Below are 15000 nucleotides of genomic sequence, written 5' to 3' on the forward strand. Positions count from 1 at the left end.
TCAACACACAGACGCTCTGTGAAGGATCCATGCTTATTAAACCAGAGCTGCTTTCCTGTTTCAACACTGACAAGAAAAAACATAAACGCCACTGTTTGTTTTCTCTCCCAACAGCTCCGTCCTCTCTGTCTCTCTCTCTCTCTATCTGTCCCTCCATCTCTCTTCTTCTCTCTCTCCTACTTTTGTCTGTCAATCTCTCAACTCCTTTCTATGTTTTCTCAAATGTCTTTTCAACTTTTCTCCCCACCTTTCCCTCTCTTCCCTTTTTCTCTCAGCCACCCATCAGCACACAGGCCTTCACCTCTGCTTTGCCGCACAGCCCCATTAAAGCAGCGAGTGTGTGTGTGTGTGTGCGTGTGTGTGACCGCTGAATGAGTCCCCCTAGTTTACACCCTGTGTCTGCCACGGTCAATGTGTGTGCGTGCGTGCGTGCGTGCGTGTGTGTGTGTGTGTTGCCCCGGTGTAAGAGGAGGGCAGGCTAGGATAACTCAGGGTAATGTATTGTCCTGGGCGTGGACCCTGACAGTTCCCCCTGCCAGCTCCAGGTCATTCATTACTGCTAATTTGACATGTTTACGGACCCCCCTCCTAACATTACATACTTAAGGCAATCGACTGACCTTAAATGGAAACACCTACAGCTGCACGGCATGTCAATACTGAGATGAGGATGTTTGTGTCTGTGTGTGTGTGTGTGGATGTGTGTGTGTATGTGTGTGTGTGTGTACGGAGCTACAAAGCAGTGCATCAATACTGAGTTAGTGGTTAATCTCAAAGAGCAGGTGAGTTATGTCTGCAGCGATGGTTTCCAGCATTATCTATGTAAGTGTGTGTAATAAGAGGGACAAGCAGGATAAAGCGTTGAAGAGTGTGTGTGTGTGTGTGTGTGTGTGTGTGTGTGTGTGCATGTGTGTGTGAGAGAGAGAGTGCAGCAGAGTGGAGGAAGCAACTTTGAAAGAGTAGTTTTTCAAGCAACTTGTGATCTAAAGCTACTCTTGATAAAGTAGTTGAAGCTACTTCTGGGGATCAACCAGCATTTCTCTCTTCAGCATATTCTTTAACAATTATAGTTTAATTGCAAAAATATTTTTTAACATAAAGCTCTGACCTGCATGTGATGTATTTGTGACAGGTGAGAGTGATGCATGCTGGGATTGGATCAGGGGAGCGGCCCTAAATTTGTTTTCCCACCCGACAACACGGACACAACTGATCAACATCACAGAACACTGAGACGTCGTACCTCTCTCTTGGTTTTGTGCTGTTACAGGCTGAGGCCACACACACACAAGCTGCATACAAGAGCTAAGCCCCGCCCACCTCTCACCTGTGATGACCCACACAGGTGCTCTGCCTATAGAATAAGACAGAAGAGATGCGTCATCACAGAGCCAAAGTGTCTGAAAAGTTACAAGTTTGGGCAAAATAAAACTAAAACTACACAAACTTTAGGAATGTGTATGTTTTCTTTAGCACCGGGAGCTGAAGAGTGTTTGAGAGTTCAGTGTGTGTGTGTGTGAATTTTGAATCTCTGTAACAGTTGTAACAGTCCAGGTGCAGCTTTTGCCAAGCTACAGAAAAGCTACATATTTTATGAAAGTAGCTTCACTACTGCAAAGCTACATACAAAAGTAGTTTAGTATGTAGCTTTCTCCCCCAAAACGGAATCGTGTGTGTGCGTGTGTGTGTGTTTACGTGTTTATGTGTGTGTTTATGTGTTTGTGTGTGTGTGTGTGTGTATGTAAGTTAGAGCAAAAGTGAGAGATTATAACTTAAACAGCTCATATCTCTTTTGATTTCACTCCCCGCTCCCTTAATTCCTCCCCCCTCCTCCCTCTCCCCCCCCCCCCCACCCTCTCCTCCCCCCTGTTTGTGTTTTTACACATTCAGCACTTAAATACAGTGTTGTGTCATTAAATGACCAATCTTGCATTGTCTCTCACTGATACACAACATTAATCACCAATTAGCTTGTCCTGCGACCGGCCACCTCTCTCATTAGAATATGATGGAATATAATGGTACTTAATGATGCTTAGGAAACATAATTAAATGACTGAGCTGTAGAACATGTGGAAGGAGCGCCGTGCATCAATCAAAGACAAGCCTGTCAATCCAGCGCTCATCAAGAGTGTGTGTGTGTGTGTGTGTGTGTGTGGAGAGAGGACGCAGAGGGTGTGTGTGTGTGTGTAAAGAGAGCAAGTGTGTGTGTGTGTGTGTGTGTGTGGAGAGGACGCAGAGGGTGTGTGTGTGTGTGTAAAGAGAGCAAGTGTGTGTGTGTGTGTGTGTGTGTCTGCCAAAATCACTGGCCTCTATCGTGACCTCATTAGGGAGAAATGAAGGGTGGACGTGTCCCCATCAGAAGACTCCATTGGTGCTTCAAAGTGTGAATGACATTAATATCCGACTGTCTTTGCTTTCCGTCTGAATGTCAGTTGGTCTTTGTGGTTGCAGGGGGGGGGAGAACGGGGGAATGTGTGTGTGTGGAAAAGGAGAGAGAGAGAGAGAGGAAACAGGGACGCGTCTCTCTGAGGTTTCGGCTCTCCGCCCAATTAGCATCTGAATAAATGGAATATATAATCTATATTATTTATGGATTTGCCTTTTTATCGTTAATCAACATAACAAAAAGGCTTGTCTGAGTCGCTGCACTGTACAGTCAAGCCAGGAGAAGGAGGGAGGGAGGCAGGGGAGGGAGAGAGAGAGAGAGGAAGAGAGAGGAAGAGGAGTGTGTGTGTGTGTGTGAGAGAGAGGGGGGGGGGAATAGCTTATCTGGTGTTTTTCATTTTAGTAGAACAATAAAGATAAGTGTTCTACATGCTTGCTCAACACACACAGTTCACCGGCCTCCCCCCCCTCCTCTCTCTCTCTCTCTCTCTCTCTCTCTCTCTCTCTCTCTCTCTCTCTCTCTCTCTGGCGGCGACGGTCGGTGAAATCCATCTCTCTATCTCTATCTCCCTCACATCCATTACGCCCCTCCTCCCTCCCCCCGCCCGGCCCCCCCGCCCCCCCCGGCCCCCTCACCTCCCTGCTCATTAGGCCAACGCACAGTAAATTAGCAGGAGCAATTACAGGGAATATAAAGCACGAGCTCTGCCGGGTTCCCTCTGACAGGTACCACACAGATCATACACAGACACCCACAGTCACCGGGATAATTACTGTGGGAAACGACCACACACACACACACACACACACACACACACACTCATACTCACACACACACACTCATAAGCGAAGAGCAGAGTCTCCACATTCTAGGTAAGCCTGCCTGCACTCACAATCACAAATACGCTCACACACACACACACACACACACGGCAAGTCAGGCCGGGAATAGAACCTGCATCTCCTTCTCCTCCCTGCGTCTCTCTCTTCTCTCTATGATGTCCACGGTGACTATTTTACAGTATGCTGTATTAATATTCATTCCTCCTCTCCGTGTCTTTTGCTCACTGTCTCGGTCTGTCTCCATCCTGTAACCCCCCCCCTCCTCCCCTCACCCACCTCCCTCCTCTCTCTCTCTCTCTCTCTCTCTCTCTCTCTCTCTCCTTTCCATTTCTTTCCTCTTCTTTCTTTATCCCGGGATTCCCAAGGGGAGCCCTGTTTTTCTTTCAAATACGCCTCTCCGCTCTTCCTCCCTTCATCTGTCCACGCGGGGAGGAGAATGAGGAGGGGAGGAGGAGGAGGAGGAGGAGGAGAGGGAGGAGGAGAGCGAGATGGTGAGGAATATGTGCATTCATATATTTCATTAGGGTTCTACCAGCGCTCCGGCTCCTGAACAGCAGCCGCTCTTGATGTGCGAAGGCTCCGCCGCCTCTATCCAGAGCGCCGGTTTCTCCAGCAATAGGAGGGTGTTTTTTTGTTCATGTTAGGTCTCCAGAGGGGCCGAGGTCTGCCGCCTCCTCGCTGCCCTCGGCCTCCCACTCCCATTGTCCTCCTCCCACACTGACCAGTCTATCTGGGCCTGAAAACAAGCTGGGAATAAAGAGCAAAATGGCTTCACCTTTGTCTACGTGTGTTTATGATTTATGAGCGTGTTCCAATGTGTGAGTGTGTGAGAGTGTGAGTGTGTGAGTGTGTGTGTGTGTTTCACTGCATTTGGGGAAGTTGAATCCCTTGAGCTGAGTAGCAACGCGGTGCTCGGCTCGCTAATCAAAAACATTAGGCTCCAGGACTCATTTCCCGCAGCATTGAGTGTGTAACCCCCATAATTCAATATCCCACCCTGTGCTGCTAACCCGTGCAGACTACAAGCCACTTTACTGTTTGTCAGCAAACTATCAACGCTGTTATTAGATATATGGGAGAAAATGAGAGCTGTACAGTTATGAGCCTATGGGCAATTAAGAAGGCAAACACACACACACACACACACACATAGTGTTTATGACTGCTTATTTCATCAGTACTTCCAGGTCATCCCCCCCCCGTGGCGCTACGGAAGCCTCCAGTTACCGCGGAGACCCTGGAACATTTTGAGGTCAGCAGAATCCCAGGATCCGCTCTTTTCACCAGCTAATCCAATCGCAGCATCCTAAATTAGATATGCAAAAAATAAAAAATAAATTAATTTTCTGCTGATGACCGGGTATGCAAATGATGACTCAATTATGGTGGGCTGGTGCGTTTGCAATTAATAACCTTGGACTCATCATTAACTAACATGTTTAGGAGGAAACTTGTCAGGCTAACCATGTTCACCATCATCAGTAATGCATTAATGAATTAGATTCATTAAGAAGGGAGGAGAGGGGGCATGGGGGGGGGGGGGCAGGTCTGTGGTCCTGACCCGAGCTCTGAGCGTCTCTGCTCGGCTCTTAGTCGACTGTTTCTCCGGCCAAAATCTTCCAAAACAATAAAAAGCCGATCGAATAAACAATATCTATACCGCAGTTTCTTCTCGGGTTTGTTTGCTGGTCAGCGGAACGAAAATAACAAAATGACAACTGACAAAGTCACAGACAAGAGGTAACTTTAATTCAACATTGTGAGAGTCCAAAAGTTATCTTACAGCTCAATTTTCATCAAAAACAATAACAATCTATACAGTAGAATTTTTTCTTCCCTATATCAGAGCTGTTCAGTGTATTTGCAGTCAAAGACAAAACAGAGGAAAAATAGACACCAGCTATTTGGTTTGCATCTTTTCTTGTTGTTTGTTTTTCCTAAATACAAAACTTTATCACCCATTACCAATATTCATAATCAGGATGGAACTTTGCTTACAAAGAAGCCATTGTATGACAACAGACCTCTGTAGTTCATTTGAAACAGATACGGTGCTGCCCCTCCTCTCCTCTCCTCTCCCGCCTCGCATCGCCCCGGCCCGGCCCAGACCAGCGCAGGAACACAAGTGCCTGGAAAACACTCGTCTGTCAGCAGGCGCCTCTGTTAAAGCGGCTCGTTCTACCCACTTAACAAAACCAGGCTCCAGAAAAAGAAAAGCAGAGAGAAAAGCCCTATTCTCTGTCCAGCAACAGCTTGAAGACACACGGCGGACACAAAGAAAAGACTAGAGAAATGGCTGAGGGGCTGGGGGAGGCTCCCTTTCATGCTTCGTCACTTGCTCTTGTTCTGCTTTGCTGGTAATAAAGCTGTGTTGTCCATTAGGCTGACGCAGAGAGGGAAGGAGCGGACCGACCGGGGGGATCGACTGTCAGATAGCGGAGTCGGAGCGACGACTGCTCCACGTGTGAGCGGTGGATATTGTGCTGTGACAGAGCGTGTGGCGCTCTGTGTGCCCCTCTGTGTGCTCCATTACAACGACGGCCCTGGATGTTTGTGACTGCGCGGTGGTTGAAGCAGAGAAATTACCATCATGCTTTTGAGAATCTTTCGTTAGTCCAAAAAGCTACATAATCGCTACAAAAAAGACAATGTGTTTCTGGGAACAGGCCTCTCAGTGTGACTGTCCTTCAAAGCGTGCCATTGCTTGTATTATGGTACATCGGGGTGTATGTGATTGTTGAATTATGGCTCTTTGTATTCTAGTCTGGCTTCACCACCAAACAGAGTGGGTTTGTGCTTTGTCCCCTAAGATCCCATGAATTCCTCTGTGGCAATAGACAATTGTGGTGAGGCTAGAAAACTGTACACGTGATTGAATGAAGAATGGGTTTGCATTGTTAAGGCATCTAGACTGCTGGTAAAGATTACAGTGACAGAAAAAAGAAGGACTATATAGATACAGTATGTAAGCAGGCATAAATAACAGAGGAAAAGAAAGAACAGAGGAGAAAACGGAGGAACAAAAAGAAAAGAAAACACAGAGCAAAGTTCTTAGTTCTCTTGGTTTCAACACACAACAAAAAGGAAAGAAGAACCCATGCATATTATCAGTTCAAGAACAGTATCACTCTGAAAGCCTCAAAGAGTCCAAAAAACAAAAAAAGATATAGATTTACAGCATATATTAATGTGTGTATATATTCTTAAAAAATCTACTTCAACCAAATACTCTGAATAAGATGCTACTTTCTGCCATACAATAAACATTTTCATAAGGAAAAAAAGAAAACTTTTTATTAACTTACAAATAATACAAAAATAGACAATGGCATGTTTTGAATCAACAAATGGAAGCATGGTGTATACCGACGCAAAACATACAGAACACAACCAAAGAGATAAAAAAGTCACATTTAAATAGTGAGAGACAGTAAACAGTAAAGAATGAAACAAAACACTGTGAAATATGTTCACTTACTGTATTAAACTTACACAACACAACTAAACAAGGGTGTGAGGCAATGTACAAATACAAGGGATAAATACATTATTTATAGGTTATTTTTTACACAAATCCCCTTTTTGTATCCAAATCCATGTTTCTCATGTTTAGCAGATGAGATGTTGACAACACACAGTAAATCTATTCTGTACTGAGAAGCTGCCTTAAGACATTTTAATGTTTACATTTCAAACTATAGCTATTGCAAAAAAAAAAGAAAGAAATGTCAAATTAAAAAAAAAAAAAAATTCAACATTTGTTTTTTTTTATGTACAAAAATATATCACATATATCACGCATTTATTCTAATTTGATATTCGCTAGGCTCCTTCAGTACAGTGCTGGCTGGACGCACACACATCCTCGGGCTTTTCAAGTCTTCTTCGCTAAAATCTCCGACAAAAAATGTCAAAATTTGGCTAATGTAACATCGCCTCCATTTTGTTCACATGACAAGCAGAAAAGCATATTGCAAACAGCTCAATCCTCACAGTTTTTTTTTATTAAAAATCGAAACAAACAAAGCAAAACAAACGATAAGAGAGAGAGAAGGTTTTGTTTTTTCCGGCGCTTAAAAAAAAAAAGAAACGAGTAATTTTGATGCACCTTTATGGGACGGATGGGATATTTAGCAGCAAAATTGAAGGTTTTTTCTTATTCTGGCTGTATTTTGCTGTTGACCTTATCTCCGTTTGACCAGCGTGTCTTTATGGGGTTTGACTACGCGAGTTGACTACGCAAACTTCCTGGCCAAAGTGGCGCGTTGCTGTTTTTTTTGTGCTGAGTTGTATGGATTGCGAGATGGCACCGGGGCCTCCAGTAACCCAACCCAAACCCTACAGGATAAACATAAAGATAAATAAATGCTCTTTTTTATGAGGTCAGTGTCACACTGTGGGCAAACTATCACTCTACACACTCCATCCAACACGGTGTCAGAGAAGCTACACTAAATCAACCAAGAGGGAAATAACATCACAAAGGTTCTTATTGTCCCTTTCTTCTCCTCCCCCCTTATCCCCTTCAGATGAAATCCCAGTGGAAAGGCCTGAGTTTAACAGAGTCCTGTGTCTTATCTCCACTTCCTTCAGTTGGGCTTCCGGAGTGTAACGGAGACTCGCCAGACTCCGCTACTGTGTCTTTCTGCTCTCAACATTCCCAAATCTCCAGCTATCCCAGATCCTCTACATGGGTGGAACGATCATCCCGGGAATCGCTGCTTGTGGGAAAAAGATGGGGAGAGGGAGAGAGAGAGAGAGAGGGAGAGAGAGAGAGAGAGAGAGGGAGGTCAGTCATGTGATTGCTGGGTTTCATCTGTCATCACAACAGTCACATAACAGAAAAGTGTTCCAGCATCTGGCGAACAAAGACAACTCTCCCTCCCTCCCTCCCTCTCTCTCTCACTCCCTCTCTCTCTCATTATCTCTTCATTCCGAGGAGCCGAATCAAAACATTTTCTCCGCCGCGCCGCTAACTTGGCGCTCACAGACGCCACATGCAGCATCATTCAAAGTCTTCACTCGCAGAGGCAGAATCTTCCTCTGTAAAGACTCGTCCGACTGCCGCCGCCGTCGATTGTTAGCGGTTCCGCCGCATTAGTTCGACAACTCAAACATGAGAGAGGCGCGGCGATGCGAGATGACAGAGGTGAAGAAATTAACTCAACACTCTCACAGAGGCGGACAAGGGCTGAACACGGAGATGGAGGCGTTAGAGAGACTCACATGTTCAGCCTTTTATGTGCTGCTCTACCTCTTCACCTCCTCACTCCGGCCCCCCGCCCCCGCCCGCCCCGCCTCCATCCCTTCCCCCCCTCTTTACAGGGGAGCCATCACAGGGAGGAATTTTTCATATAACATATTGGCTCCCTATTGATTCCTCTCTCACTTCAATCCACTAATTCCCTGGTTATTTCCTAAGTGTCTCCGGCTTGTTGGGATTAACAGAATGGTCTAGCTGTGTGTGTGTGTGTGTGTGTGCGTGGGGGGGGGGGGGCGCGCACGTGTGTGTCAGTGTGATCAGTGCGCACCGGCCGATGGCCCGCAGGTCACCGTGGTCAGAGCTCATCAACACCGACAGAGGAAGTGAGGAAGTGCTTAGCTCGGGGCTCAGATAAAGATTCCCATCCATCATTTCTCTCCACACTATACAACATCCTGCCCCGACCAGCAGAGCCGCTGCCTTCCATGGAAATGGGAGAATGGAACGACCCGCCCGTGGTGTGACAACCCCCTCAACCCACACACACACACAGACACACAGACACCCACAGGAGCACAGGCAGGAAGTAGGAAGTGAAAACAGGAAATGGAACACATGTGGCACGACACGCTTGCTCCGACAAGTGGAGAGTGACAAATAAAAAAAACAGAGAGGAGAAGGAAGGGCAGGGCAGGATGGAGCGAGAGGTTCGAAAATGCACGACGAGATGGAGAGAAGCGGAGAGAGAGAGAGAGAGAGAGAGAGAGAGAGAGAGAGAGAGAGAGAACAACGACAGCGAGGAGGGGTAACATACTTCAGGAGAAGGCCAGACCCTGGAGAGAGCTGGCTGATGAGTACTTGCTAGAGTCCACAAAAGACTGATCTATAGTGAGGGAGGAGAGAGGGGAGGGGGAGGGGGAGGGGGGGTTAAAGAAAGGAAAGAAGGGGTGAAGAGGAGAGAGGAGTTGTTATCAGGAGGAGGTGAAGAAAAGCAGGGTTACAGCTTGGAGACCAGGTTCAGGCAAACGTTCCTCCAAAGCTCTGCATCAAGGTATCGACACGTTCAAACGCGGCCGCGTCGGCAGGCTTTCGGGTTTTACCTTGCAGGCTGTTGCCGTTGCCGCTGGTGCACGTGGGCGGGGGCGAGTTCTGGGGTCGGACGACGGGGGCGAAAGCGCTCTTCTGCTTGACGGCGGCGGAGACCATGTTGGCCGGGGAGAAGGAGAAGATGCCGGAGGAGCTGCTGCAGTTGGAGGGCAAGCTGGTCGACGAGGCCATGGTGGGGCTGGACGGGACGACTGGAGGGGGGGGAGGGAGGGAGGGAGGGAGGGGCGAGGGAGGGAGGGAGGGAGGGAGGGAGGGAGAGGAGGGGAGGGAGAGAGGGGGCGGAGGGGTTAGAGAGAGGGCCGAGGGCAGAGGAGGGGCAGACGGGACGAACAGAAAGGGACTGATCAATGGACGATGGCAGGAGGGATGATAGTTTGGACTCAGATCAAACTGGCGGCTGGCGCTGACTTTTTCTGCAACCTGGCTGAGAGTTATTCCATAGCTCAGACAAAAATATGTTTAGTTGGAAACTTGAACTGGAAAGAGGCTGAATCACTTTTTTTTTTTCTCCTCCTCGTCGCTTTTCTGCCGATCCGTCTGTTTTTGATGACTCATCCCGCGCTCCGGGGGGAGGGGAGGGGGGGCGAACGGGGGGCAACTTTTTGGGGGGATAAACATCTCTGGGCCCGTAATTTGTTTTATTTACGGAGGGGAACGCGCACAACCTCTCTCTCTCTCTCTCCCTCTCCTTCTCCCTCTCCTCTCTCTCTCTCTCCGCGTCGCATTTATCGGCGATAAGCACGCGGCAGATTACAATCAACAGACAGAGGCAGCGCTTCACATAAATTACAACAAGTGCAGCTAATAAAATCAGCTCCACAACATCATATTTCTCTTTGTGGGTTTTATTGCCCCCTGGTTTAAACATGATGTAATCAGCTCTTCGGGCGTTTGTCCAGCACTATTAAAGCGCCTCATAATCTGCAGCAGCATCTCTACATGCTTCACCTTCCTCCTCAGACAGGCCCCCGCAACGGAAACGGCCGAGATAAGACGAGCGCCGGAGCTTAAGAACCGCCCGTCTCCTTTATAAAACAAACCTGTGGACAGGAAGTGGCCCCCGGAGACAGAACCAGCAGGTTAGCCTCTAAATCCAGAGCCCTGTCTCCTGAACTCATCCGTCCCGTCCGTCCCCGCTCCCCGGGTTTGTCTTCTGTCTCTAATACACTAAGAGCATTTCCCCCCTCAGCGATTTTACAATCAGCCCCGCCGTATTTCAGCTGCCCTCTGATATCTGCTCCTGCCTTTATTGTTGTTATTATCCAACACTTAGCTTTTATGGCTCTTCCTGACAAATCCTCGCAATAAAGTCATAATCCATTTATGAAGGGGGCCTAACTAATCAATTAATGAAAATTGGACCTACAAAGGCAGGCCGAGGGGCCATTGATTGAAAGTGTCTGTGTGCGGCCGATGAGCCTGTTAAAATACTTGTTAACACCCAGGAATCAAAGAGCTGAAATGGAATTGCTTCTCTAGCAATTAGTTTATTGATTTAATCAAGGGTCTTTAATGTAGAGGGTGAACGTGTGTGAGTGTGTGAGTCGAGGTGGTGGCGTGTGTGTGTAGGTGTGTGCGTGTGTGTGTGTGTGTGGGGTGATCTGCTCCCCCGGCCAATAAAGTGGGGATTTGCGTTTGACTCTGTTCTTAAAGAAACAGATGAGCCAGCTGAACTTTCTGACTTTCTCCTTATGTGTGTGTGTGTGTGTGTGTGTTTGTGCGTGGGCATGTGAGTGTGTGTGTGGGTGTGCGTTTCCATCTCACTTAGTCAAATCTTTTTACCACTAAAAAGCTCTGATTTTAGCCCCCAGGCAGCGTTTCAATTCTAGTTTCGCCCCCAAAATATGCAAAAGTCCACAAAGCTGGAATGCAAATTGGCAGCTTTTGCATTTTATATGAATATAAATATATAATATAATAATATATATGAATGACACTTTCATCCTGTGATCTTAATGTCAGAGTGAACTGGAGTTAATAATCCTGATATCTTTGCTGTTTAATGAGAGAAAGTCTTCAGCTTTAAGGTTAAAGGTGACATCATGTTTGAATAAGACCTATAAGAGCAAAACGTCCCAATATATATGTCTAGTTTGTCTTCGGTTTGACTTTGATATCCAGGCACTGTGTGTGTGTGTGTGTGTGTGTGTGTGTGTGTGTGTGTGTGTGTGTGTGTGTGTGTGTGTGTGTGTACTCACTAGCATAGGGCGAGTTGCCTGCAGATCCATTGAGGAAGTTGGGCGAGGTGCCCAGGGTTGCCATGCCAGAGTTAGCGTAGCCATTCATGCTAGTGGAGACGGAGCTGTAGCTGCTCTGCTGAGGGGTGGTGCTGGGGACGTAACCGTGAGGGGACACACTGCTCGTACTCCTACTGAAACCTGGGGACGGGGACAGAGAGAGGGAGAGAGAGAGGGAGAGAGAGAGGGACAGAGAGAGAGAGGGACAGAGAGAGGGACAGAGAGGTGTTAGGAGGCTCATGGAGCAGATGTCAGATATAAAACAAAAGAGTAAAAAAGTGGAAAGTCTACATGCAATTTCCGCAAATGTTTAATTTTCCTGACAAGGCGGCGATGAGAGGAGGAAAGAGAGACGGGCGGAGGAACAATGAGCAAAGAGCAGACAGATAAGATAAGAGAGGAACACGTGACCTTTGACCTCCTGGCTCCCCTCCAGTATTACATATATAAGACAATTAACACTAAAAGGCCTCCGCAGCTTTTCCTGTAATTTATAAAGAATGGAGACGACCCCCCCTTCTCCCTCTCCCTCTCCTTCTCTCTCTCTCCCTCTCTCTGGCTGAACAGAAGGAGGACAAGATGGAATGAAGACTATAAATATACAGCACATCTCGGGTCCAAACGCTGACACGGGAGAAAAAACAGCTGGAATTGAACATCGGGAATCTTGTGCTGCGACAAAGGGGGGCTGCACCTCACCTCACCGCCTCGCCCTCTTACTCTTCTTCTTCTTCTTCTCCTCCCTCGTCTGCTTTGACTTACAGAAGAAGAAGAACAAGAAGAAGAAGGCCGCGGATGGTGGCGGATGTTTCTTTCCCGGATGGAGACAGAGGAGGCAGAGGAGTGCGAGGTAGCTCATTGGAAATATTGAGACGTATCCTAGAGGCCGGTCCATCCACTCCTCCTCCTCCTCCTCCTCTTCCTCCCCTGATACACACGTGATGAATCACCGCTGGCTGCACCCGCATCTCTCTCTGTCAGACGGGGGCCGACCCCGGTCTAATATACGCACCCCTAGGCCCCGCTCATATTTCTCCATCGCACTCCTTCCTCTGCTCCCTTTTCCTCCATTCTTCACTCTCTCACCTTCTCTTCCCTCTTCTCCTCTCGTCTTACTTTCTCACCTCACCCACCCCCGCCCTCCCTCCGCCGCCTGTCCTCCTTTCCAGAAACCCTCTTTATCCGCAGCGCGCTCTCTTAAATCACATCTCCCCTCTGCCGGATTTCCCACGTGAAAAATAAAAATTTCCCTTTTTTACACCCTTCTGCTTTTATTATCCCGTCCCTTCCCTTAACCTGGGGAAACACACACACACACACACACAGGAGGAGGCTTGAGCGCTCGGCGTCTCACCCTGATTGGCTGTCTGTGCCACCTCTGACCCGCTGAATGAGTTGACGGACATCATGCCTGCGTGCACGGAGCCGCTGCCCAGGCTGGCTAGCTGGTTGTGGCCTCGCGGCACCGTCGTGTAGAGCGCCTCCGCGATGTCCGCCGCTCGTTTCAGGATCATCTCCTGTGAAAGAAGGGAAGAGGAAGAAGAAGAGAAAGAGAGAAAAGTGTTTGTGAGGGTTTTAGCAGGCTGAGTGGCTCTAATCAGAGGTGAGCGGGAACGCTGGGATTGCTTCCTGTAAAATGGAGGAGAGGCTCATTGACTCATCAAACCCTGTCGCTTCTCTCTCTCTCTCTTTCTCTCCCCCTCTCATTCAGTCCCTTTCTCTCTCTCTCTCTCCCTCTTAGTCCCTCTCTCTCTTTCTCCCTCTCTCTCTGTCCCTTTCTCTCCCTCTCTCCTTCTCTCTCTCCCAGTCCCTCCCTCTCTCTCTCCCTCCTGCTCAGCTTCAAAATCCATCCATTCTCTTCTCCTCCCTCTGCGTTTACTTCCCTTTGTACTTCACCTCCTCCTCTTAATGTGAGCTGATAAAAGTGGCGTCATATTCCCACGTGTGTGTGTGTGTGTGTGTGTGTGTGTGTGTGTGTGTGTGTTCGCTGAGCTCTGATGAGGCGCGAACACAGCTGGGTGCCGCCAAAGGAGAGATCCACGTCTGTTGCGGTAACATTCATGTACCTGTGTGTGTGTGTGTGTGTGTGTGTGTGTGTGGTGGTGCTCTACCTGGTTATTGTGAGGCATCCCGTACAAGGCCTCCACCAGGTCCGCCGCTCTCTTTAAGATCACCTCCTGCAATCAAAGCGCAGAGGAAGAGGAAGGGGATTGATGAGGAGCGGCACGACGGCTCAAAGGGTTCAGTCACTTTTATTACATTTCACCTCTTTTGCGTTCTGCTGTGAATGCAGAACACGGCGGCGGCGGCGGCGGCGGCGGCGAGGGAGAGGAAGAGGCACGAGGAAGAGAAATGTGCCTGTCCCGGCACTTTGTTAGTCGCCGGGCTGGGTTTGGGGAAGAGTGTGTGGAGGAGACGCCGGTGCCCCCGTGAATAAAACATGAGGCTGGATCTCTATCACTCAACCATCTTCAACCACTTCCTCTCCTCGCCGCCACGCCGCCCACGTCACCAGCGCACACCGTCACACACATCAATCTCATTTAACAGCAGGTATCATCAGGTGACAGCCGTGAGACTAACACACACACACACGCCCTGCCCCGCGTTGACCCCGTGGTAACGATGCGGTGGAACGAGCCGCCGCACGCTTTGCCGTGATAAATGCAGAAGATCATTGCTGAGGTGGAAACGCCGTGTGGAATCTCCCACATCAAACATTTATCCCTCCGTGTTTCTTCTCTCCGCGCTCATTTTCTCCCCGCGCTCACCCTCCTTCCTCTCCCTTCCACCCGTCTCTATTCTTTTCCCTGGCTGAGCGTATGAGTGTGTGACTCCAGGCGCCGTTACATGCGTGTGTGTGATGTAGACACCTACAGCCCTACCAAACCCTTTTTAAAAGTTAATGTGCCGGGGCCAGGATATATGCTGGAGGCGCGACAACCAGAAAATTGCAGCCCCCCCCCTCCCCTCCTCCCCCCCGTTCCCTCGTTCCTCTCTCTCTCCCTCTCTTCCACTTACACACACACACACGCTGTGCGCTATACCCTCCTGAGTGTATCCCTCGCTGTGAACAAGCCCTGGAGCATGTGTGCTCTCTGTTCCGTGACACGCCGCCTTTCAATCAGACCTCATATCACAGACACACACACACACACGCGGAGGCACACACACACACACACACACACATGTGGAGGCTGTCGAACACGCCCAGGACATGAC

At 48.5% G+C, this 15000-nt stretch overlaps 1 protein-coding gene across 1 annotated transcript in view; it reads right to left on the reverse strand.

The window, feature by feature from the left end:
• Positions 1-6507: 6507 nt before the first annotated feature.
• LOC143014078 (transcription factor COE1-like) overlaps positions 6508-15000 on the reverse strand; it is a gene marked incomplete at its 5' end in the record, with an annotated part of 23298 nt that continues 14805 nt past the window's right edge. The window contains 6 exons of the mRNA XM_076167857.1: positions 6508-7949; positions 9249-9317; positions 9535-9732; positions 11740-11919; positions 13133-13295; positions 13890-13955. Coding sequence (XP_076023972.1) covers positions 9250-9317; positions 9535-9732; positions 11740-11919; positions 13133-13295; positions 13890-13955 — 675 coding nt within the window. The remainder of the gene's footprint in view (positions 7950-9248; positions 9318-9534; positions 9733-11739; positions 11920-13132; positions 13296-13889; positions 13956-15000) is intronic.

Source organism: Genypterus blacodes, unplaced genomic scaffold, assembly GCF_046128005.1.
Source record: "Genypterus blacodes isolate CSIRO-AG114 ecotype Tasmania unplaced genomic scaffold, CSIRO-AGI_Gbla_v1 ptg000179l_1, whole genome shotgun sequence".
In the NCBI taxonomy this organism is placed as follows: Eukaryota; Metazoa; Chordata; class Actinopteri; order Ophidiiformes; family Ophidiidae; genus Genypterus; species Genypterus blacodes.